This window comes from Zonotrichia albicollis, chromosome 27 (genome assembly GCF_047830755.1).
Source record: "Zonotrichia albicollis isolate bZonAlb1 chromosome 27, bZonAlb1.hap1, whole genome shotgun sequence".
NCBI lineage: Eukaryota > Metazoa > Chordata > Aves > Passeriformes > Passerellidae > Zonotrichia > Zonotrichia albicollis.
Genome location: NC_133845.1, coordinates 6,129,185 through 6,153,787, shown reverse-complemented (window position 1 = coordinate 6,153,787; position 24,603 = coordinate 6,129,185). Strand labels below are relative to the sequence as shown.

General features: G+C 59.7%; 2 protein-coding genes across 6 annotated transcripts; one reads left to right on the top strand and one right to left on the bottom strand.

Annotated features, from left to right (window-relative positions):
• Nucleotides 1–1,444: 1,444 nt before the first annotated feature.
• On the top strand, nucleotides 1,445–15,708 carry ROBO3 (roundabout guidance receptor 3). 3 transcript variants are annotated; one of them, XM_074559378.1, is made up of 27 exons: nucleotides 1,445–2,163; nucleotides 5,430–5,756; nucleotides 6,458–6,615; nucleotides 7,471–7,591; nucleotides 7,666–7,804; nucleotides 8,432–8,559; nucleotides 8,640–8,764; nucleotides 9,222–9,393; nucleotides 9,484–9,695; nucleotides 10,432–10,513; nucleotides 10,597–10,765; nucleotides 10,852–11,018; nucleotides 11,249–11,373; nucleotides 11,454–11,673; nucleotides 11,754–11,866; nucleotides 12,014–12,185; nucleotides 12,309–12,494; nucleotides 12,572–12,595; nucleotides 12,665–12,698; nucleotides 12,776–12,882; nucleotides 12,960–13,169; nucleotides 13,259–13,415; nucleotides 13,484–13,651; nucleotides 14,922–15,028; nucleotides 15,116–15,193; nucleotides 15,267–15,371; nucleotides 15,448–15,708. In XM_074559378.1, the coding sequence occupies exons 1-27, from the start codon at nucleotides 2,013–2,015 to the stop codon at nucleotides 15,654–15,656; spliced, it is 3,966 nt and encodes a 1,321-aa protein (XP_074415479.1). In that variant the 5' UTR covers nucleotides 1,445–2,012; the 3' UTR covers nucleotides 15,657–15,708. The 3 variants fall into 3 exon arrangements, with proteins under 3 accessions (XP_074415479.1, XP_074415478.1, XP_074415477.1); XM_074559377.1 differs by having other exon boundaries at nucleotides 11,252–11,373; nucleotides 12,572–12,698; XM_074559376.1 differs by having other exon boundaries at nucleotides 12,572–12,698.
• Nucleotides 15,709–16,836: 1,128 nt separating this feature from the next.
• Nucleotides 16,837–24,532, bottom strand: ROBO4 (roundabout guidance receptor 4). 3 transcript variants are annotated; one of them, XM_074559381.1, is made up of 20 exons: nucleotides 24,124–24,532; nucleotides 23,965–24,009; nucleotides 23,598–23,876; nucleotides 23,357–23,495; nucleotides 23,155–23,282; nucleotides 22,336–22,448; nucleotides 22,028–22,247; nucleotides 21,819–21,940; nucleotides 21,090–21,261; nucleotides 20,863–21,013; nucleotides 20,650–20,780; nucleotides 20,047–20,223; nucleotides 19,698–19,965; nucleotides 19,089–19,613; nucleotides 18,849–19,001; nucleotides 18,588–18,770; nucleotides 18,378–18,497; nucleotides 17,964–18,298; nucleotides 17,063–17,200; nucleotides 16,837–16,975 (listed from the first exon to the last, which is right to left on the bottom strand). In XM_074559381.1, the coding sequence occupies exons 1-20, from the start codon at nucleotides 24,344–24,346 to the stop codon at nucleotides 16,848–16,850; spliced, it is 3,750 nt and encodes a 1,249-aa protein (XP_074415482.1). In that variant the 5' UTR covers nucleotides 24,347–24,532; the 3' UTR covers nucleotides 16,837–16,847. The 3 variants fall into 3 exon arrangements, with proteins under 3 accessions (XP_074415482.1, XP_074415483.1, XP_074415480.1); XM_074559382.1 differs by having other exon boundaries at nucleotides 18,588–18,767; XM_074559379.1 differs by having other exon boundaries at nucleotides 18,378–18,770.
• Nucleotides 24,533–24,603: the final 71 nt, after the last annotated feature.

The window sequence follows — 24,603 nt, the reverse complement described above, 5'->3', positions numbered from 1 at the left end:
CCAGCATTGCCATCAATTCCCATCCCACAGAATTATGCAGGTAATAGTTGGATAAACCTCTTCTTTCATGGACACTTTTTTTTTCTGATCCTATTGAGAAATCCCTGTGCTGCCACACTGCCAGCAGGAGAAGAGGAAAAGCTTTGTGCTCCTACTAAATTAATATTTATTTACTTTCTCTGTGCCTGGCTCCAAGGGACAGATGAATAATGCATTGCCCACCGGACACCTGGCAGATTCGGTGGGATATGGAGAGCCCAGAGGATGCTGCTGAGGCTGAGTGGGTCAGATGTGCACCCCTCTGCAGCCTCTGCACAGCTCTGGCCGTGGAAAAGCAGCCTGGGCAAGCTCTCCAGATGTGCAAACTCCAGATGTGCACAAATGGAAACCACCTGGCTCTCCAGATGTGCTTGAGCATGCCTGTGCACAGCTGTGTGCCCAGCTGTGACATCAGGGACCTCTCCAGCTGTTGGTCTGATGCAGCTGCATCCCCCACACCACCCAGCCCTCCCAGATGTGAACATCCTGGAGATCCTTGGTGCCCCAGATGTGTGTGGATAAACCTCCCCCCTCCCCAGCTGTGCCCCAGATGTGAACGCCCTTGGGGACCCAGATGTGCAAACACATGTGGCACACTCCCACTGCTCTGGGCATCCAGATGTGAGGTCCTTCTCCCTCCCAAATCCCAGATGTGCAAACCCAGTCCCCCTGGTCCTCCCCCACTGCCCCTTCCCCACCTCCTCTTTTTCCCCGAGCCCCCTCCAGCTTCTCCACACTCCCCACTTCCCTTTTCCCCACTTTTACCCTATTCCAAGCGCCACCATCAAAAAATCCTGTAACAAGCTCCCCCCAGGAGCCCCCTCCCCCCATAATGAACTTTCCTAATTAATTCCCCCAGCCCCCCCACCGGGTGCTCGCTGAAGGAGCCTCATTGCTTCCCACATCAGCCCCAACACAATAATTAAACGGCCAATTGCTACTCACGGATTCAATGGTGCTGATTCCTTCGTGTTTCCCCCCTGACCCCACAAATTGAAGGGCACTGGTGGTCCCAGCACCCCCAAAGTGTCCCTCAGTGTGTTACTCAGCCTCATTCCCCGTGGGCTGCGGGCTGGTGCTGCCTTTCGGGGTTCACTGAGGGAGGGTCCCGAGTGTGGGGTGATGCAGCCCCATGTGGTGTCACGTAATTTGGGGTGAAGGCAGGGAGCTGCTGCGTCTCCTCCGTGTCCTCCCTCCAGCCCTAGGACCCCCCTTTTTCCTGTGCCCCCTCAAAATTTACCCCAGTTCCACCGCACCACGAAGCCCCCACCCCACACGGGACATCCCCCGCCTCGGTCCCCATCCCGCAGCTCGGGGACGGGGAGGGCACACAGGGACACCCGCGTCACCCCGCCCCGCACCGCCCCGGCCCGGCCCCTACCCGGGGGCGGTGCCGCAGGCTGAGCCCAGCCGAGCCGAGCCGGACTGAGTCGGGCTGTGCTGAGCCGCGCTGGGCTGAGCCGAGTCGAGCTGGGCTGAGCCGGACTGGGCTGAACCGGGCCGAACTGGGCGGAACTGGGCGAGACTGGGCTGAACTGAGCTGAGCCCAGCCCATCAGAGAGGAACTGAGTTGAGCCGGACCGAGCTGAGCCGGACCGAGCTGAGCCGGATCGGGCTGAGCCGGATCGGGCTGAACCGAGCCGGACTAGGCTGAACTGAGCCGAGCTGGGTCGGACTGAGCCGGATCGGGCTGATCTGAGTCGGATTGGGCTGAACTGAGCTGAGCCCAGCCGAGTTTAGCCGAACTGAGCTGAGCCGGATCGGGCTGAACTGAGCCGAGCCCAGCCGAGCCCAGCCGAGCTGAGCCAGATCGGGCTGAGCCGAACTGAGCTGAGCCGGATCGGGCTAAGCCGGATTGGGCTGAGCTGAGCCAGCCTTTGCCGTGCCGGGTAGTGTCGGTAGTGCAGCCTTTGCCGTGCCGGGTAGTGCCGTGCAGAGCCGAGCCGATCTCAGCCGAGCCGAGCCGGGACAGGATGCTGCGGTACCTGCTGAAGACGCTGCTGCAGATGAACCTGTTCGCCGACTCGCTGGGAGCCGAAGGCTCCAACTCCTCCTCCTCGCTGCTGCTCGGCATCAACCGCTCCATCGCCGCGCTCCACCTGCCCGATCTCAGCCCCGGTAACGGTACGTGCTCCCCGGTCCCTCTGCTGCCCCGTCCCGGAGTTCCTGCTCCAACGGGGATGCTGGGAGTACCCAGAGACCCCAGCCCCAGCTGGGACCCCGCCAGCACCCACACGGGATTCCCAACCTGTCCCCTTGACCCCAAACGGGACCTGCCCCATGTCACAGCTCCGGAACTGACCCAGTGTCCCCACACCGGCCCCGTGTCCCCATTCTGGGACCAGCTCCCTGTCCCCAGCTCTCGGGAGTGATGTGGTGTCCTTAGATCGTCTACACGATCCCAAACCGAGACCAGCCCGCTCTGCCCAAGGCAGGACTGTCCTGGTGCTCCCAAACCAGTCCTGTGTTCCCAAATCCTGAATTGCGAGCAGCTCCCTATTCCCAAACTGTCCCGTGTTTTTCATCAGCTGCCAGACTGTGAGCTGGGACAGACACCAAGTTGTCCCCATGTCCCCAGACCAGTCCCCAGACCCCAAACCAGGGGCAACCCAGTGTCTTCAAACAGCCTTCATGTCCCCACATCCATCCCCAGTCTCCAAACCAGGACCAGCCCTGTATCCCAAACCTGTCCCAGTGTGCCCAAACCAACTCCCAGACAAAACTAGGAGAGACTCCATGTCTCCAAACCAGTCCTGTGTCCCCAAGCCAATCCCAGACTACTGACTGGAACTGTCTCTGTGTTCCCAAACTCTCTCTGCATTCCTGAACCATCCCAGTGTCCTCCAACCAGCTCCGTGTGCCCTAATCCTCCCCATGTCCCCAAACCAGCCCCATGACCCCTGGCTGGTACAGAGTGGGGGTGAAGGAGCCGGAGGAGGTGTCTGACTGAATTTTGACTCAGTTTTGAGCTCTCCCCTCTGTTTCAGTCTGTGCCCCTCCAGCTGGCCCTGGGTGGCTGGGGAGAGGGCGGGGGTGTTCCCAAACCTCCTGGGAGCCCCTGCCCCTGCACAGCCAGCCGGGCACAGGGAGGGGCCTGCCCTGACCCCCTGCTTGTCCCAATTAGTCACCGGGCCCAGCTGCGGCCCTCTCAGTCCCTGCTGTGCCCCCCGGGGTACCCAGTGCCCTGCAGCATCGCTTCCGTCCCCATGGCAGCCACAGCCCATCCCCATGGCAACCCCGGGCACCCCAAACTGCAGCGCCCCGTGCATCCTGCCCCAGAGTGAGGGGAAAGGGTGTGTGAGAGTGGGAGACGTGTGTGGGGTGTGTGTGCATGTGCATGCACGTGTGTGCATTTATGGGCAGTGTGCATGTGGGTGCATGTGCGTGTCTGTACAGTGTGCATATGTGTATTTGTGCATGCATGAGCATGTGTGTGCGTGTGTGCATTTATGGGCGGTGTGCATGTGTGTGCATGTGCATGTCTGTACAGTGTGCATATGTGCACATGTGCATATGTGTGCAGTGTGCATGTGCCTGCATGTGTGTATTTATGGGCAGTGTGCATGTGTGCATGCATGTACAGTGTGCATGTGTGCGTGCACGTGCGTGTCTGTACATTGTGCAGGGGTTTGCATGTCTATACAGTGTGCAGGTGTGTGCATGGGTGCATTTATGTGCTGTGTGCACGTGTGTGCGGTGTACATGCGTGTGTGCATTTATGTGCTGTGTGCACGTGTGCGTACGTGTGCATGCGTGTGTGCATTTTTGTGCAGTGTGCATGTGTGTGCATGGCTGTACATTGTACAGGTGTTTGTATGGCTGTACAGTGTGCATGTGTGTGCGTGTGTGTGCATGCAGCAATGTAGGTAAACATAGGCCCATGGCCCCACCTGAGTGTGTGTGGATGTGCATGGATGTGTGTGGACCTGTGTGTGCCCCTGTGCATGTGCGCCTGCATGTGCAGCCTGTGTGTGCGTGCACACCCCTGTGTGAATGTGCATGTGTGTGTGCACCTCTGCGTGCCTGAACACATGTGTGTGTGTGTGTGTGTGTGTAAGGACATCCCCCCGAATACATGCATGTGTGCAGATGTGTGTTTGTGCATGTACACCCATGGCACGAATGCACACACACATGCATGCATCTATGCACGTCAGGGGCATGCACACCCTGCAAGAATGCACGTGTGCATGTGTGTGTACGAGCATGTGTGTGGTTGCACCTGCGTGTGTGTGCATACCCCTGTGTGACTGCCCACACGTATGCATACACCTATGTGTGCAATGCATGTGTGCACACACACACCTGCACTTGTAATGCACGTGTGCGCACATGCACGTGTGTGTAACTCTCATATGCACCTGTGCAGACCCACAGCTGTGTGCACACGTGTGGCTGGGCACACAGGGGTGAGTGCCTGTGCCACTGGGCCAGCAGTGACACCTGGGGACCAACCTGCCAAGACACCCCAGGCGGTGTTGGGGACACACATGGTTCAGCCCAGCTGGCCCCAGCATTAATGAGCATTAATTATACTGACTTTAATGACCATCTATTAATTCCTGTGCCCTATCAGGGTTGTTTTTTTTTCTGTAACAGCCCCATAACTCCAATATGGGGCTTTTGAAAACTTAAAATTAAGCATTTTCTGCAGCCCAGAATGACCAGCTCTGCTACAGAAAGTCAGCACTTGCCCCTGGTGGAAAAATCCCTTTTTGGGGAGAATTTAGTCCCAGCCCCATTTCATCAGGCTGCTTTGTCCCACTGGCCTTGCCTGACACCCTCCCCATCTGATCTTAAGCTGCACCAAGGGAAATTTAGGTTGGATGTTATGAAGATGTTTTTTACAGAGTGATAAAGTTCTGGAATTGTCTGCCCTGAGGAGGTGGTGGAGTCACCATCCCTGGGTGTGTTTAACAAAGCCTGGATGTGGCACTGGGTGCCAGGGTTCAGTTGAGGGATTGGGGCTGGGTTGGACTCCATGATCTTGAAGGTCTCTTCCAACCTGGTCATTCTGTGATCTTCTGATTCTGTGAATTCTGTGATCCTGTGATTCTGTGATCCTCTGACCCTGTGTTCCTCTGATTCTGTGATTTTGTGATCCTGTGAATTCTGTGATCCTGTGATTCTGTGATCCTGTGATCCTCTGACCCTGTGTTCCTCTGATTCTGTGATCCTCTGAATTCTGTGATCCTGTGAATTCTATGATTCTATGATTCTGTGGTCCTGCTCCCTCCCACCCTGGGATATGCTGGGCTGGGACTTGGCCACATTTCATCTCTCACCTCCTGCCTTCCAAGCAAAGCAGGGTCTGGGGCCAGAGGAGCACCACTCAATCCAAGGATGCTCAGCCCCCAAACCCATCCCTGCCTCTCCCGATTCTCCTGCAGGATCCCACACCCAGCTGGAGGACACGGCTCCCCGCATCGTGGAGCACCCCACGGATGTCCTGGTCACCAAGGGGGACCCGGCCACGCTGAGCTGCAAGGCCGAGGGGCGGCCGGCCCCGGAGGTGGAGTGGTACAAGGACGGGGAGCGCGTGGAGACGGACCGGGAGGATCCCCGCTCCCACCGCACCCTCCTCCCCGGCGGCTCCCTCTTCTTCCTCCGCATCCTGCACGGCAGGCGGGGAAAGCCCGACGAGGGCGTTTATGTCTGCGTGGCCAGGAATTATCTGGGCGAGGCCACCAGCCGCAATGCTTCCCTGGAGGTGGCCGGTGAGTGCTGGGGGAGGATTTGAGGGGTGGAAATTTGGGGTTCTGGTATCGCCCCTAAACCCATCCTGCTCCTATAGCTGTGGCTTTCACATTCCCATCTCTGTTGCCAAGTGAAGAGGGGAAAATAAATAAAAATAACAGGAAAATAATTAGGAATAAATAAAGTGAAAATGAATGATAATAAATTAAAAGGAGTGAGAAATATTAATAATAAATGATACTAAGTGAAAACAAATGAAATATTGGAAATAAATGACACTAAGCGAAAACAAATGAAAAACGTAAACAAGTGAAAATTAGTGAAACTAAAAGTAAGGAAGTGGAAATGAATGTAAATAAGAGAAAATAAAACATTGAAAAGAGAGAAATTAAAGAAAGTGGGAATAACTGAATGTAAGTGAAAATAAATGAAAAAATAAGTGCAAATTAGTGAAGAGAAATAATGAAAAAACTGAAAATAATTGGAAATAAATGAAAATTACTGCAAAGGAGTGAAAATAAATGAACACATGGTAAAAGAAATTAAAAGGGGTGAATATAATTGAAAATACATGAAAATAAATGAGAACAAATGAAAATATTTGAAAATCAAGTAAAATCAATGAAGATAAATGAAAATCTGCTCAAGCCAATTCCGAGCCCTGGTGCTGCCGCAGCCCGGGGGCGCAGGGCCGGCAGCTGAGGCCGCGCTGTGCCCGCAGTGCTGCGGGACGATTTCCGACAGCCCCCGGGGGACGTGGTGGTGGCGGCGGGAGAACCGGCCGTGCTGGAGTGCGTCCCGCCCCGCGGGCACCCCGAGCCCAGCGTGTCCTGGAAGAAAAACGGGGTCCGGGTCAGCGACAAGGACGAGCGCCTGACGGTGAGCGGGGCAGAGCTGGGCTGAAGGTGATGTAGGGGATGGGGAGTGTTATAGGGACACAGAGTGTGATGGGGATGTGGTGGGACATGGATGGGGAGCAGTGAGGATGAAGGACATGGTGGGGATGTGGGATGCAGCAGAGAGTTGTGTGATGGGATGGATATGGGATGAGATGGGGATGTAGGATGGGATAGGGATATGGGGTGAGATGGGGATGTGGGGTGGGATAGGGATATGGGATGAGATGGAGATGTAGGATGGTTTAGGGATATGGGATGAGATGGGGATGTAGGGTGGGATAGGGATATGGGGTGAGATGGAGATGTAGGATGGTTTAGGGATATGGGATGAGATGGGGATGTGGGGTGGGATAGGGATATGGGATGAGATGGGGATGTAGGATGGGATAGGGATATGGGATGCATCAGAGATTTGAGATGCAACGGAAACACGGGGTGTGATGACAGTGTGGGTGCAAATGTGAGATGCAATGAGGATACAGGATGTGATGGGGTTGCAGAATGCAGTCGGGATGAGAGATGCAATGAGGATTTGGGATGTGGGATGCAATGGGATGCAGAATTTGATAGGGATGGGAGATGTGCAATGAGGATGTGGGATGTCATGGAGATATGGGATGTGGTGAGGATGTGGGATACAGTGTGGACATGGGATGCAGTGGGGATGTGGGATACAGTGTGGATGTGGGATGTGATGGGGATGTGGGATGTGATGGGGATGTGGGACGTGATGGGGATGTGGGACGTGATGGGGATGTGGGATGTGACGGGGATGTGGGATGTGACGGGGATGTGGGATGTGACGGGGATGTAGGATGAGCTGTTCCTCCTGCAGATCCGTGGTGGGAAGCTGATGGTGGCCAGCACTCACAAGAGCGATGCTGGTGTCTATGTGTGTGTGGCCACCAACGTGGTGGGGGAGAGGGACAGCGAGCCGGCCGAGCTGGTTGTCTTTGGTACGTGGGGATTTGATGTTTGGGGTGTCAGGGAGGTGGGTGCTATCCTGCTGGGACTGACAGCCGCCCCACAGAACGCCCAGCCTTTGGCAAGAGGCCCCAGAACCAGGTGGTGCTGGTGGAGGGCACGGCGCAGTTTGCCTGCGAGGTGATGGGGGATCCGCAGCCGGCGGCGCGCTGGCGCAAGGAGGAGGGTGAGATGCCACTGGGAAGGTGAGTAGGGGGCAAGGGGGGTGGCTCAGGGACACCAAAGGCAGCCAGGGTCCTGTGGTACAGCTGGGCAGCTCAGTGTATGCCAGCCTGGCATGCTTGGAGCACCTGGCATCCTCATGGCATCAAGTCATTGCATCCCATGACCCTGGCACATCCCCAGCACATCCTGTGCTCCCTATTGCGTTCCACATTCCCATTGTGTCACATCTCCATCCCATTCCACATCCCCCTTTGCATCTCAAATCTTCATTGTATCCCACACTCTTATCGCATCCCGAATCCCAATCACATCCCATATCCTCACCGCAATCCACATCCCTGTTTCATCCCACATCCCCATTGCATCCCATATCCCTCTCACATTCCGTATCCCCATTGCATCCCACATCCCCATTGCATCCCACATCCCCATCACATTCCACATCTCCATCACATTCTGCACCTCCACCACATTCCACATCCCCATCACATTTCCCATTTTCCTGCATCCCAGATTTCCCCTGTAGCCGTCACATCACACATTCCCATCATATCCTCCAGCCTCACTACATCCCAACCCCATGGCACCTTACGCCCTCCTGGTGCCCCAGCATGCAGCTGGTGCCCCAGCCTCGCGGGTTCCCCCAGGTGGGAGGTGCTGCCAGACAACACCCTGCGGATCAGGCAGCTGCAGGTGGAGGATGAGGGCACCTACACCTGCGTGGCTGACAACAGCGTGGGCAGGTCGGAGGCATCGGGCACCCTCACTGTGCATGGTAAGGGGGGCCCTGGGGAGCACCCTTGGGTGCTGGTGGAGTGCCCAGACAAACCCTTGTCTCTCCCTGCATTGCTGCAGTGCCCCCCCAGCTTGTCACCGGGCCCCACGACCAAGCTGTCACCCCTGGCCAGAGTGTCACTTTCCAGTGCCAGAGCAAGGGAAACCCACCACCCGCTGTCTTCTGGCAGAAGGAGGGGAGCCAGGTGTGTCTCCTTCCCTCATCCCTGTCCCCACACTCAATCATAGCCCCATCCTCATCCCAGTCCCATCAGCATTTCCATTCCATTGTAATCCCCATCCCAATTCCCACTCCATCCCCATCTCATCTCCATCCCAATCTCATTCCATCTCAACCTCACACCAGTACCAATCCTCATCCCTACCTGTCCTCATCACCATCCCATCACAGTCCCTATTACATCCGTGTCCCTGTTCCATTCCCATCACAGTCCCCATCATACTTCATCCCATCCCATCCCATCCCATCCCATCCCATCCCATCCCATCCCATCCCATCCCATCCCATCCCATCCCATCCCATCCCATCCCATCCCATCCCATCCCATCCCTGTTCCCAGTCTCATTCCCACCCCTAACCCTGTCCTCATCTCCTCCCCTGCTTCTCACCCCTCATCCCCCACTAATCCCACTCCCTCTCAGACCCTGCTGTTCCCGGGCCAGCCCCCAGTCCCTTCTGGCCGTGTCTGGGTGAGCCCCAGTGGTGCTTTGACCATCATCAATGTCCAGCCCAGCGATGCCGGCCACTACCTGTGCCAGGCCATCAGCGTGGCCGGCAGTGTCCTGGCCAGGGCAGGCCTGGAGGTGACAGGGGGTAAGTCCAGTGCCAGTGCAGAGCTGGCACATCCAGCACATGAGTGACACCCACCCCACCACCCAGCAATTCCCAATTTTCTCCCTGCAGCACCTACTGAACTCCACCCTCCAGTGCTCAGCTTGCTCCCCACTAACCGGACAGTGCTGCCTGTGGGGGCCACGGTGCTGCTGCCTTGTGGGGCGGGGGCCCATGACCCTGCAGGCAGCGTGGGGTGGCTGAAGGATGGCAGTGCCCTGGTAGGTGTGCAGCCCCGTGCCAGCCTGCTGGAGAACGGCACCCTGCAGATCAGCGGCCTCCGGGTGAGCCGGCCCCGGCAGGGGCACCCATGGGGTACTGCAGGGAGGGAGGGGGCAGTGGCTGCCAGGGGGGAGCAAAGGGACGTGGGTGCTCACCATGGTGGGTTCAAGCAGTGCTGGGGCTCAGGGTGTTGGGTGCAAGGCATGGTGAGTGCTCAGGCTGATGGGTACAAAGTGTGGGTGGTAGGTGCTGAGGTGATGGGTGCTCAGGGTGATGGGTACAAAGTGTGGCGGGTGCTCAGGGTGGTGGGTGCTGAGCTGATGGGTGCTCAGGGTAGTGGGTATAAAGCGTGGTGGATGCTCAGGGTGGTGGGTACAAAGCATGGGCTGGTACAAAGCACGGTGGGTGCTCAGGGTGGTGGGTACAAAGCGTGGTGGGTGCTCAGGCTGATGGGTACAAAGTGTGGGTGGTAGGTGCTGAGGTGATGGGTGCTCAGGGTGATGGGTACAAAGTGTGGCGGGTGCTCAGGGTGGTGGGTATAAAGCGTGGTGGATGCTCAGGGTGGTGGGTACAAAGCATGGGCTGGTACAAAGCACGGTGGGTGCTCAGGGTGGAGGGTACAGAGCATGGGGGGTGCTCAGGGTGGTGGGTGCTGAGGTGATGGGTGCTCAGGGTGGTGGGTACAAAGCGTGGTGGGTGCTCAGGGTGATGGGTACAAAGCGTGGTGGGTGCTCAGGGTGATGGGTGCTGAGGTGATGGGTGCTCAGGGTGATGGGGCAGGAGCTCTTCCCCCTGCAGGTGAGAGACTCCGGGCTCTACAAGTGCGTGACCACCAGCCCAGTGGGTGAGACAAGCTGGGGCATCTCCTTGGAGGTACAAGGTGGGTCATGGAGATCTCACCACAGCGGGGACACCGTGGCACTGGGAACAAAGCCACCCAGACCTCCATGCATCTCCCTGCAGGTGATGAATCCAACCTCTCCCTGCCTTCCCCTGCACCTGATCTCCTCCCTGGGCCACCCTCCACCCCTGTGGTCACCAACGTCACTAAGAGCAGTGTCACCCTGAGCTGGAAAGGGAACGAGGACAATGGTGCCACCGATGCCACCTCTTACATAGTGGAGGCTTTCAGGTATCACACAAGCTGCTTGTCCAGCGGCAGGGATGATGTGGTGGCCTGATACCACCCTGTCATGAGTCACCCCTGTCCCCTGGCAGCCAGGCAGTGGGTGGCCCGTGGCAGACAGTGGCAGCTGATGTGGAGAGTGAGACCCACACAGTGACCGGCCTTGTCCCTGACACTGTCTACCTGTTCTTGGTGCGGGCGGTCAACGCCTACGGGCTCAGTGACCCCAGTGGCATCTCGGAGCCTGTGCGCACGCAAGGTGAGACCCAGCAGGGACATCAGTGGAGGTGTCCACAAACCCCCCACCCGTGGGTCCATCCCCACTTGGTGACACCAATGGAGGTGCCCATGCACCCAAAATCTTTGGGTCCATCCTTGCCCAGTGATGCCAGTGGAGGTTCCCATGGGTATGTGCTGTCACCATGGCTCCTTCCCTTGGTGACACCAGTGGAGATAACACATGGAGCCTCCACCCTCTCATGTCCCCAGCAGACACCAACTCCATGCAGCAAGGGCTGGATCCTGAGCAGGTGCAGCAGGAGCTGGCACAAGTGGCTGTGCACCTGAAGGAACCTGTGGTGCTGCCACTGGGCACCGTCCACCTCTCCTGGACCGTGAGTGCTGAGCCTCCCTACCGGTACAGAGCTCCCAGTGTCGATCATGCCCCCATCCCACCCTTCCCTCGGCTCCTCAGGTGGAGCACCAGGCCCCCTTCCTCCAGGGCTACCGGGTGCTGTACCGGCAGCGCGGTGGGCGCTGGGAGGAGGCACGGGCGGTGTGGGCTCCGGGGGAACGGGGGGCCCTGCTCACCGAGCTGCGCCGGGGCCAGGACTACGAGGTCAAGGTCCGACCCTACTTCCATCACCTCCATGGTCCCGACAGTGCTGTGCGGGCTCTGCGCACCCCTGAGGCGGGTGAGTGCGGGGATGGAGGGGATGGTGCGGGTCCCTGGGGACAGCCTGGAGGTGATACCCCATGTGTGCTCCACCGGCAGCCCCCAGTGCCCCACCACGAGCTGTCAGCGTGGCTGGGAACGGTACCAGCGTCCGCATCTCATGGCAGCCACCACCCCTGGCTGAGCAGAACGGGGTCATCCGCGATTACCGGGTAAGCGTGGACAGCAGCAGGGAGCTGTGGCAGCTCCACTCTGTCCACTCATGACACCATGAACTCCACTCTGTCCAGTCCTCTCATGACACCATGTCATGGCATCCTTATGGGTGTTCCCCATCTCTTCCTCCTGGTCCCCACCAGATTTGGTGCCTGGGCAATGAGAGCCGCTTCCACATCAACCAGAGCGTGGAGGGGACGGTGCTGGCGACAGTGTTGCAGGGACTTGTCCCCGGGGTCCCTTACCATGCTGAGGTTGCTGCTGCCACCAGTGCTGGCGTGGGTGCCCGCAGCGCCCCTGTCCCCATCCACATTGGTGAGTCCGTCATTGTCACAGCTGTTCCCCATGGGTGGGGCATGATGTGGTCACCCACTGCGGTGCTGGGGATGGCTCCTTGGCACCCTGCCGGTGTGTCCCTCTTTCCCGTGTCCCTTGCAGCCCCCCTGGTGGAGCGAGGTGCGGGGCCAGCAGCTGGGAGCAGCTTGACTGAGCATCTAGCAGAGGTAGCCAGGCAGCCAGCCTTCATTGCCGGCGTTGGTGGCGCTTGCTGGGTCGTCCTCGCTGCCTTTGCCGCTTGGCTCTACAGCCGCCGCCGGAGGAAGAAGGAGCTCAGCCACTTCACTGGTACAGGGGGTGCTACCCCTGGGACCCCTCACCTTCACCCCCCACTCATCAGCCACCCACTCTCTGTCTCTTTGCAGCATCCTTTGCCTACACACCCACCGGTAAGCCCTTGAGTGCTGCGGGGTCCCAGTACGGCCTCTCGCTGCCCTCACCCCCATCTCTTTCCACAGTCGCCTTCCCGGCTCCAGTGCGCGGCAACCCCAGGTAACCCCCGACCCCCCTGCCCTTCCCAGGAGCCCCAGGGCTGAGCACCAGCATTCCTTCACCCCATCCCCCTGCAGGGCAGCTGCCGGCAGTGCTGGTTACCCGTGGCTGGCGGATGCGTGGCGTGGTGGCAGCACAGCCAGTTCTGCCGGGTGTTTGGGGTCCACTGAGAGATACTACAATGGTGAGGGGCCAGCATGGGGCTGGGTGGCTCTTGAGGGGGTCACGATCAGCCCTGATGATGCTGGTCACCCTCTGCAGATGCTGGCATCACCCGTTACATCGCCCAGACGGAGCAGTTTGGAGCGGGGGCTGCTGAGGGGCCGGTTTACAGCACCATCGAGGTTGACAGTGAGGAGCTCTGCACGTTCCCCCGCCCCTTCTCACAGTATGGGACCTCCTACCTTGGGGGGGGTTCCCAGCCAGTGGATGCTGCAGCCTCCCAGGTGCCCCGTGGCCGGGCTGAGCACGGTAGGGTGGTCGGGTGGGTGGGGGCACACGTGGGTGCTCGTGGTGCTGTGCCCTCCCCACAGCCCTCCCAGCATCCCTCCTTGGCACAGGGGCCAGAGCAAAGCTGGGGCAAGCCGTGAAACCACCGGCGGTGAGCTGGACAGAGCTGCTGCCCCCGCCACCCTCAGCCAGTGAGCTCAGCCAGTGTGCCCAGGAGGAGGAGAAGGAGGAGGAAGAGGAGGATGAAGAGGAAGAGGCAGCCCGAGGGTGAGTGTGGGGGCTCGGGGGCTGGGCATGCTGCCCCCAGCAGCTACCCTGTGGTCTCCACCCTGCAGGTTGGGGATGGAGGTGTGGTACCCTGGTGAGGACATCCCCTGTGCCACTGCTGCATCCTCACCCACCACCTCCTCGGGCTGCCGCTCCACCGCCACGCTGACACCCTCACCCCGCACCACGGAGGACATCCCCCGCCTCCGCGACTTCGATGGCTCCCTCCTGCCCCGGTAGGAGATGGGCCTTGCTGGGTGTGGCCGTGCCATTGGGGTCTGGATGTCCCATTGGGATCCAGATGTCCCATTGAGGTCCAGATGTCCCACCATGGCCTGGGTGTTCCATTGCCATGTTGTCATACCCAGCCCTGCCATGCCATCATGGTCCAGCTGTGTCGTTGTTAGGGTCCAGGTGTCTCATTGGGGTCCAGATGCTCTGTTGGGATCAAGATACCTCATCACGGTCCAGATGTTCCATCACAACGCAGCCATTTTATCACCATTTGGCTCTGCCATGCTGCCATAGTCCAGCCATGCTGCTGAGGTCCAGATATGTCATCTGATGGGACATCCAGGTGTCCCATTGAGCTCTGGATGTTGTGCCCAGTCATGTTTACACGATCCAGTTCCACCGTTCCACCACAGTCTGGCCTTGCCACTGGACTCTGGATCAGGCTCTGGATGTCCCACCGTGGCCTGGGTGTCCTGTCACAATCCAGCCACTCCATCATGATCCTGCTGTGCCACCGTGGTCTGGCCATGCCATTGGGGTTTGGATGCCCCAATGGAGTCTGGGTGTCCTGCCATGGTCCAGGCATCTCTTTGTGATCCATCCATGGTGCCACCACCCACCCCTGCTCTCTGTGCTCTGGCCATGCTGTCATCACACATCCATGGCATTGTGGGTGGCTGGGGCATTGCAATACATCTGCACCATCACGAGACAGGTGGGCCATCATCACCCAGCTGTGCTGCTGTGCCCCAGCTCTGCCATGGTCCATCTGTGCCACCACAAGGCTGGCATGTCACTGCACTCCAGCTGTGCAGCTGCATGGTTGCAATCCAGCTGTGCTACGATCTAGGTGTGTCATGATTTAGCTGTGCAGCAGGAATCTGCCAGTGTGCGTGCAATCCAGATGTGTGGTTATCCAGCTGTGGCACTGCAGTCCAGCTGTGTGGCTGTAATCCAGCTGTGCAGCCTCTATCCAGCTGTGCTCCAGATGTGTCATTGCAGGCCAGCCGTGCTAGGCTGTGGTCCTCCACCCCAGCTGTGCCACTGCACTCATCCCGCTTCCCTTTGCCACCCCAGCTGTGATCCAGCTGTGTCACTTCCACCCAGCTGTGATGCTTCACCCACCTACACCACTGCTATCCAGCTGTGACAATTCCACACGGCTTCTCCTGGCTCTGGCACAGCTCTAGAGGGTTGTGCCAGCCCCGTGGCGGCCCCTGAGCCCCCATGCCGCTCCCCCCACGCTGCCTTCACTCCATCCCTCTTTGCCAGGAGACCCCCGCACGGTGTGGGCACCCCCCCCCGGGCACGCAGCCCCTCGGTGGCCCCAGATGCCAGCGAGGGCCGCCCAGCCCGAGCCCTCTGCCCTCCCGGCACAGGTGAGCCCCCAGGGCCCGTGTGGGTGGGTGGGGGTCTCGCTGTCTGTGGAAGGGGCTGACGCTGCCATCCCATCCCCCCCTCCCCAGGGAAAACCCGCGGGGTGATCTCCAAAAGTCGCCTGAAGCCCAAAAGCAGCCGCTACCGCCGGGAAAAGCAGACGGGAGGTGAGTGGGAGGGAAAAACGGGGGAGTTCAGGAGGCTCAGAGAGCTGAGCCCTGTCCTCCCTCTGTGCCGCAGAGCTGCCGCCGCCGCCGCTGCCGCCGCCCGGAGAGAGCCCCGGGCCCGGTGCGGGGCCGGAGCCGAGCGGGGCCGAGCGCAGGGTCCCGCAGCGCCCGGGCCGCGGTAAGCAGCGCCCCCGGCCGCGCCACCAGGGGCTGCGGTGCCACTGCCGAGCCCCAACCCTGTCCCTCCCCTGCAGATGAGGCCACCCCCTACAGCAAAGCCCCGTGCCCGCCCCGCGGGCCGGTGTCCGGCAGCTGCTCCACCACCGGCAGCGTCTCGTCCCGCGGCTCCGGCAGCTCCCGCGGGCACGGCTCGGGGCGCAGCCGGACCCCGGCGGAACGCGGAGAGGGCGCCGGGCACGGCCGCCGCACCGGGGCACCCTGCCCGCCGCGGGAGAAGCGATAAAAGGGAGGGCGAGTCGGTGACAGAGTTGGGGACACGGGGATGGGACACGGGGGACACGGAGGGATGTTCTTTAATTTGTGATGGCTCCGCGGAAATAGGGTTGTACAGAGGTCATGGCCAGTGGGCGTCAGAGTGAGGGGGGACAGGGATTCTTGGGTGGGGCAAGGAATTCACAAGGAATGAGGACCCCGGGGAGAGACAAGGATGCTCAGGAGGGACAAGGAAAGGAATGAACCCCGGGGACAGAAACAGCTGGGACAGATGAGCAGAAGAGGGATGAGGGCGGTGGGGAGGGATGAGGAAGATGCTTCTGTGGGGTAAGGATCCTGCAGACAAGGACAGCTGGGAGGAACAAGGATGCTGGGAGACGACAAGGATGTCTGAGAGGGATGAAGTGATTGAATGGGAAGGGGACAGTTGTTGGGGGACAAGATTACATGGGGGGACAGTGACACAGCAGATGGATGAGGGTGCTGGTGAAGGACAAGGCTGGCAGACAAGGATGCCTGTAGGGAGGAAGGACAAGGATTTCTAGGGGGATTGAGGATTGCTTGGGAAGGACAAGGACAGCAGTAAGGCTGTAGGGGGATGAGGACAGTGGGGACACTTGGCATGAGAGACAAAACAACTGATGAAGGATGAGGACACTCAGGAGGGATGAGAAGGCTGGGAATGAGGATGGTTAGGAGGGACAAGGACATTTAGAGGGAGCACAAGGCCACTCAGGTGGCTTGGGAAGGATGAGAACATTTGGGAGAGACAAGGATAGCAAAGGTGGGACAAGGATGCTGAGGAAGGAGATGAACTATCAGAGGTCACAAGGACAGTTGGAACGAATGGGAATAGTCAGGGGATCAACAACCCTAGGGAAAGACAAGGACACAGGGTGGACAACAGTGCTTGGGCTGGAGAAGGGTAGTTAGGGGGGTGAAGATGCTGGTGAAGGAGCAGGACACTGAGGGAGACAAGGACACTTAGAGGGATGCAGACTCTTGGGGAAGATGAGGATGCTGGGGAGAAAGGAGGAATTTGGGAAGGGGTGGGGATGCTGAGGAAGAAGGAGGACACTTGGGAAGGACAAGAATGCTGAATAAGGAGGGGCACCCACCCACCTAGGTGCCACCACCCTTTGTGGGTGGCTTTTCCTAGTAAAGAGCCCCTGTTTGGGGAACTGCCTAATAAAGCTGGATTTTAGCTGAGCCAAGGGCTCTGGCCTGGCTGTGTCCTGTGCCCTGGGGACTGCCACGCTCCTGTCCCTCCTGTCTGCAGCTCACCACCTTCCCTGGCCCAGGGGCTGCCAATCCCTGGCCCTTGGCCACCTGGAAAGCAAAGGAAACATTTTCCAACACTGTGCAACACCTCACCACCCCCAGTGCCCACCACCCTGGCACTGGGGCACTGCACACCGTTCTGTGAGCTGCTGTTCACGGCTGCCTCTGTCCTGGCTCTCTGTGGCACCTCCAGCACCTTCCACCAGTCCCAGGTGGCAGAGTGGGCTCCAGGTGAGAAGACCTGCTCCAAGGGTGATGGTGGTGGTGAGGGACCTGCGGGGAAGAAGGCAAGAGATGGTGGCATCACCGTGGTGTCCCAATGGAGCCATCTTCATTGAGGGTGGGGGCTCCAGTTGTGGGTTTCTCTGGGTCTGGATTGAAGGCACTTGGGACAGTAGTTCATGTTTGGACTCAGGTGTTTATTATTTCTTATCAGTGAAACAGTCTCACTACTGTGAGTTTGGCAGCTTTTCATTAGAAGGCACAAAATGGTCAACAATCTCTTGTTGCAAAGTCTTTTAAGACTAAACTATCCAATTAAGAAATGACACCTGGATTATTTTCATTTTTAACCCAATAACTGATCCCAAAGAACTGCAATGTGGACTTTTCTGCCCAATTACCAAATGCCACCCAAACCCAAGAAGAAGAAGGAAGAAGAAGCATGAAGAAGAAACCCAGGACAACACCCTGTGCCCTCCATCTTGCTCCTATCCACAACATACTAAAAATCCCAAAACCTCAATTTCTCACCAAGTGACACACCTACACTACTCTCTATAATCTATTTCACACTTTTGTGGATTCCAGTCTATTTTGAAGTCTGGGAAACTTTCTCCGTGAATGAGGAGAAAGTTCTCCATGGAGGGTCACTGATTTTGACCCTCCATGAATGAGGGTACACGTCAGTGCTCCCCTGGGGACCAGGGCACCCCAGAGCAGACACAGAAATATTCCCTGTGGTGCCCTGGGTTTGCACACTGGAGAAGGTGACAATGCTCAGGGTCAGCGAGGGGGTCCAGGGCCCTTCACTCACCCCCGTAGGCCCCATCAGTGTCCTCCAGGCTGTAGCAGAGGCCGTCGACAGCCACGGCCAGTGCCCGGGCAAAGCTGGCGTCCAGCAGGAAGGAGCCGTCGCAGGAGCTCACCAGGCTGCAGCGGGTGCTGGCAAAGTTGTCCTCTGACACAGACCCCCAGCCGTTCAGCAGCGACCCTCCTGGCGAGCCCCCCGTGGCTGTGTGCTCTTCCTCCTCCTCCTCTTCCTCCTCCTCCTCTTCCTCCTCCTCACCCAGCTCAGAGGCTGGTGGCCCATAGATGTAGCCATAAGTGTGGGGTGGTGAGAAGGAGCGTGGTGTGGTCGGTGCTGGGGGTCTGTGGGGAACACAGGGTGGGTCCTGCTGGCACCAGGGGATGCTGCAATCATGGGAGTGCCCCAGGGGATGGGGAATACCTGCAGCAGGTGGTGTCCTGGTCCATCTCCAGCACCTCAGCCACCTGCTGTTGTGTGAGGACCCCGTCGCTGAATGCTGGCGAGAGGCGCCCGGTGGCCAGGGACATGTCCTTGGCGTACCTGGTAGCCAGGAACATGTCCCTTGAGTGCCTGGCCTCCAGTGACATGTCCCAGGTGTGGCTGGTGGCTGGGGACATGTCCTTGGTGTACCTGGTGTCCAAGAACATGTCCTTCTGGTGACCAGTGACTGGAGACACCTCCTCGGGACGCCTGATGGCCGGAGATGTGTCCCTGGAGTGCCTGGTGGCTGGAGATGTGTCCCTGGGGTGCCCGGTGGCTGGAGATGAGTCCCTGGGGTGCCTCAAGGCTGGTGACATGCTTTCAGGGTACCTGCTGCACAGGGACATGTCCCTTGTGTGCATGGTCACCAGCGATGGGTTCCTGGTGGCCTGAGACATGTCCTCAGAGTACCTGGTGTCCAAGAACTTGTCCCTGTGGTGCTCAGGGACTGGAGACATCTCCTCAGGGTGCCTGCTGAGTGGGGACGTGTCCCTGGGGTGCCCAGTGGCTGGCAATGTGTCCTTGGCATGCCTCAAGGCTGGTGACATGTTTTCAGGGGACCCGCTGCACAGGGACATGTCCCTTGTGTGCATGGTCACCAGAGATGGCTCCCTGGGGTGTTTGTTGGCTGGGGACGTGTCCTTGGCATACCTGGAGGCCAGGAACTTGTCCCTGCAGTGCCTGGTGCCTGGTGACATCTCCTTGGGGAGCCTCGTGCCTGGGGATGTGTCCTTTGGGTGCCTGCTGGCCGGGGACATGTCCTTGGGGTGCCTGGTGGACACTGAGATGTCCCTCTGGCACCTGGCTACTGGTAAAGGGTCTCGAGGACACCTGGTGACCAGGGAGGTGTCCTCAGGCTGCCTGGTGGCCAAGACTGTGTCCCTCTGGTGCTTGGTTGCTGGCGATGGATCCTTGTGGTGCCTGGTGGCTGGTGACATGTTCCTGGGGGTTCTGGTGGCTGAGGACACATCCTTAGGCTGCCTGCTGTCCAGGAACATGTCCTTGGGGTGCTCAGTGACCAAGGACATGTCCCTAGGGTTCCTGGTGGCCGGTGACACACCCCTGGGGCTCTCTGTGACTGGGGACCTGTCCCTGGGGATCCCAGTGACTGGGGACATGTCCTTGGGATGCCTGGTGGCCAGAGATGTGTCCCTGGGGCACACGAAGGTTGGGGACCTGCAGGTGCAAGGGACATGCTGGGTTTCGCAGTGAAGGGCGGGGTTGCAGGGCACTCACCTGGATGGGGACACCCAGACTCACCGTGTCACCGGTGGGTGCCAGGCATGGGGTGGTCTCGGGGGTGTCACTGGTGACGTGGTTGCACCAGAGGCCAGCGGGGTGCTGCCCCGGTGTGGCTTTGGAGAGCTGAAGGCCGGTGGCCGTGGGTCCCTGCTGTCCATCCTGGCAGTGCCACCCTCGTGTCCCCTCTGCTGAGGCTGCCTGGCTGCCAGCCCCAAATCTGTGCCCCACTCGCCTGCAGTCCCAGGGCCAGCCACGAGCAGCGGGGTGCTGTGCACCTGGTGCAGCTCTGTGAGGGGAGTGAGGGACATTGGCCATGGGCCATCACCCTGGTGTCCCCCACGTGTCCCCCCATGTCCCCCACACCCACCTCTCTTGCGGACGCGCTCCCAGGGCGCTGGGTTTGGGGTGCTGGGTGAGGAATGCACCCCGGGGTGCCCTCCAGCACAGCACCCCATGTCCCTGAGGGGGGGTGGGTGACCCCCACGGAGGCTACTGTGGATGGGGGGTGTGGGGGGGCCAAGGCTCGACGGCTCCAAGGAGAGGGCTGGAAGAGAAAGAGAGGTCAGGCCACCCATGAGGCCACGTGTCCCCTGTCCCCTCTGTCCCTGGGTCTGTGTGTCCTTGCTGCCTGCAGACAGACAATGGGGAACACCAATGTGAGGATCCCATGGCACTGGGGGTCCCCAGCAGAGGGTGGGGGTCTTGGGTACACTTTGCTGGTCCCATGGCACTCTGTGGGGTCCTAGCCTGGGCTTGGGGCTCTGTTGCAGCAGGTCAGGGTTCCATGGAACTGGGTGGGGATCCAATGGCATCACACGGGATGGATGGGGGTCCCATGGTACTGGTGGGGGTTCCACTCCAGAGAGGGGGGCTCAATGGAAATAGGTGGGGGTCCCAACTGTAGTATTCACTGGAGGAGTGGGGGGTCCCATGGCAGTGGGTGGGGGTCACCAGTCCCCACGGGGCTCACTGGAGGGGTGGGGGTCCCTGCCATCACTGCCCAGGAGCCGGCTGCTGAGGCTGCTGCTGCTGCTGAGGTTTCGGGGGGCACAGCTGGGTTTCCAGGGGCCACCGAGCCACGGAGAGTCCCCAGCCACCAGCCTGCAGGGCGAGAGGTGCTGTCAGTGCATCCATCCCCACCACACCAGGGATGTGCCGTGTCCCCCAGCCCGTGGCCCCTCACCTGTGATGAGCTGCAGCGTCCTGGCTGGCGCGGCGCTGGCACAGGAGGAGGAGGAGGGCGAGTAAGGCCAACCAGAGCATGGAACCAGCGGCTGCGATGACAGCAGGCTGCCGCAGCGCCTGCACCACCCTGCTGCTCCCTGCTGCCAGCCCTGCAAGGGTCCCATCAGTGTCACTTCATGTCACCACCCTGACACCCACCCGCCCCCCTTGCTGTCCATCTCCTACCCAGGACTCCACAGGTGGCATTGCTGGGGACCCCCAGCCCTGCGCTGTTGAAAGCGGCCACCTGGACACAGAACTCGGCCCCGGGGTGTGGGAGGAGGGCTTCCAGGCGCCGGGTGGCTCCGTCCACTGTCCTGTTGGTGGGATGCTGCCAGCCCTCACCCATTGACCAGACCTGGCAGGCACCAAGAAGATGTGTCCCCTTAGACAATTAGCCTTGATGGACCCCCTTGGATGGACCCCCTTGGATGGATCCCCTTGGACGGACTCCTTCAGATGAACATCCCTTGACAGACTCTCATTGATGGATCCCCATGGACAGATTCACTTGGATGAGTGCCCTAAGATGAATCTCCTTGATGGACTCCCCTTGAAGGACCCCTTTGGATGGGCTCCCTTGCCTGCCCTTAGGATGGACCTCCTTGGGTGAAAACTTCTTGAATGGACTCCCATTGATGGACCCCCCTTTGGATGGAACCCCCTTGGCTGAATCCCCTCGGCTGGACTCCTTTGCATGAACTCCCTTGGATGCCTCTAGACAGATGCCCTGGGAGGGACCTCCACCCTGGCTGGCCCTTTTGGATGAACCCCCTCCTGGACAGACTCCTTGGATGGTTCCTCCCCTTGGACAGACCCCCACCTTTGACAGGCTCCCTTTTTGGATGGATCCCCTTGGATTGATCCTCCCTGCCCAGAAGACCCCAGCCCTGCCCCTTTGCCCTTGCCCCATACCTGGTAGCCCCGGATGACGCCGTTGTGTGCTTCAGGAGGAGGCGGCTCCCAGCTCACCACCACGGTGCTGTTCCCTGCCTCAGCCTGGCTGATGGTGACACGCTGGGGCGCTGCGCTTGGCACTGCCGGGACAGGGATGCTGAGACCCCTGGGACCCCCAAGCATCCTCCCCACCACCACCCAAACATCTCGGGGGACACACGACACACCTTCCTCGGGTATCCAGAGGTGCCTGCTGTTGCTGTCTGAGCCCTGGGTCCCTCCGGTGTAGGGTCGGACCTTGAACTCGTACTTGTAGCCCCTGCGGAGCGCGGGGATGGTGGCGCTGAGCTCCCTGCCCGCATCGTGCTGGACCCAGGAGGTGGCGACCGGGAGCAGGCTGCGGTACAGCACCACGTAGCCCACGGGCACCGGCACCGGCATCAGCATCTGGAGGGGAAGGGAAGGATGCCAGGTTAAGGTGGGACACGGGGATGTGTCCCGTCCCCTCCTGCCCTGGGAGCAGCATCACACGAACCTGCCAGCGGAGCTGCACAGCAGCAGTGGGCAGGGCGGTGCCGTTGTCCAGGTGCAGCCGCACGGCCAGCAGCTCCCGCGGGGCAGAGTCCTGCTGGCCCGTGGCCAGCCCATCTGTGAGGCAGAACAAGGTGAATGGCAGAACCAGGCAGGACCAAGGCACCTGCCCAGACACCCCCTCGGATACCTGCACATGGAGATCCTGATGTCTACCTGGATGGACTGACTCTTTTGGACAGACACCCTTTGAGAGGTCTTCAATTGACCCCTCTTGGAAGGGCCCCCTTTGATGTGTTGCCCCTGGGGACATGGGATGGGACCCATGATACACCCCTCCATGATGTCCCTCTTAGATGGACCCTTTCTTGTTCTATCCCCCTTTAATATACTTCCACCTTCCATAGATCCCCTAAAATGGGATCCCCTTGGAGGAACCAGGTTGGCTGGATCCCCTTTAGGTGGGTGATTTTGAATGAATCCCCTTGGATGGACTCCCACCTCAGTGCATTTCCTTAGATGGATCCACTTACATGGATGGATCCTGTTGGATGGGCGTGTTTGGATGGACATACCTTTGGAAGTTCTCCTTTTGATGGATACCCTCAAATGACTCAGCAGGATGGACTTTATTTGATGGCTGATGGATGATGGCTGATGGATGATGGCTGATGACTGATGGATGATGGATGGCCTTAGATGGACCCCCATGGACAGATTGCCATGGCATGAACCCCTTTAGATGGACCCCGTCAGATGAATCCCCTTGCATGAAGCCCAAGATGTCCCTGGTGCCTGTGGTGGTGGAGGTGCCAGCACTGACCCTGCACGTGCAGGACGGTGGTGGCGGCGGCGGTGCCCAGCTGGCTCTGCGCTGTGCACACGTACGCGCCGGCGTCGGCGGCCGTCACGGCATAGAGGCGCAGCGTGTGCTCCCGGTCCACCTCGTGCCTAAGGGTCACCAGCTCTGCATCAGCCCCATCCCCACGCCAGGGATGGCACCTCTCCCCCCTGCCACCGCCTACCTGCCCCAGGGCAGGTCTCCGTGCTCCTTGTGCCACTGCACCTGTGGCGCTGGGTCACCGCGGGCACTGCAGCCCAGCTCCACGGTGCTGCCAGGCACCGCCATGGCATCGCTCGGGTGCCGCACGATGCTCGGCTTCTCTGCAGGGGGACATCAAGGGCATGGCACCACAGCTGGCTGTGAGGTGGCACCTTGCCATGTCCTTGATGTCTCCCACCAGCCGTGGGGGACCCTTGGCTTACCCAGCACAGAGACGCGGGCGCCCCGGCTCTCCCTCCTGCCTGCCGCATTGGCCGCCACGCAGATGTAGAGACCGGAGTCGCTCCGTTGCGCCGATGCCACCTGCAACTTCCCCTTGGTGACCGTGTACCTGCCACCTACCAAGTCCAGGGTCACCCCGTCCTTCTTCCAGGTAATGTAGGGCTCGGGGTACCCCAAGGGGGGAACACAATCCAGCTCCAATGCTTGTCCCGCTGTGGTCACCAAATCGCCTGGCTGCAAGCGGAAATTGTCCCGCAGCACTGCGGTGGGGAGGCACATTGTGGGTGGGGGGAACAGGATTTTCTGGTGTCTCCCCACCAGCATCTCCCACCCACCAGGCGTCCTTACCAGCTGGAGTTTGGGGTGCCGTGGCCACGCTGGGGAGGCGGCAGCCTGTCGGGTGACAAGGAGGTGGGGAAATGCCAGTAGGTGCCCCAGGTGGGCATGGTCTGAGACCCGGGGTGGGGCAGGGTTGAGTGGAGTTTGGCCCCCGTGGGCTGCACTCACCTCCGCGGTGCAGGGCGGCGAGGCAGAGCCCCAGGCCCAGCGCTGTCTCCCAGCCGCCCGCCATGCCGGCCCTGGCAGCCTCCCCGTCTCCTCCCGAAATCCCGGTTCCTCCCGCCCGCACCGGGGCTGGATCCGGCTCCGGATGGGGGGGTACAATAGCCGGATGCGGGGGCCGGGAAATGCCGGGGGGGAAGGTGGCGGTGAACACAAACATCTCAGCCATCCTGGGGCAGGCGGAGTGCCCGGCCACCGGCAGCACCCGGAGACAGCAGAGTGGGGACACCAGCGGTTAACGAATTTAATTAGTCAGAATAAATTCCCCTTTTCCTTCACCATGTTCAGAGGAAGACAAATTAAGAAGAAACGGGCTCTCAGCTGAGGATGCCATCAGTAGGTACCAGGGGGAACAGCCCAAGGTCTCCCATGCATTAAAGTGCCAGTTTCAGCGCCAGCCAGGTGCATCGGGTCTGTGTGCTCTTA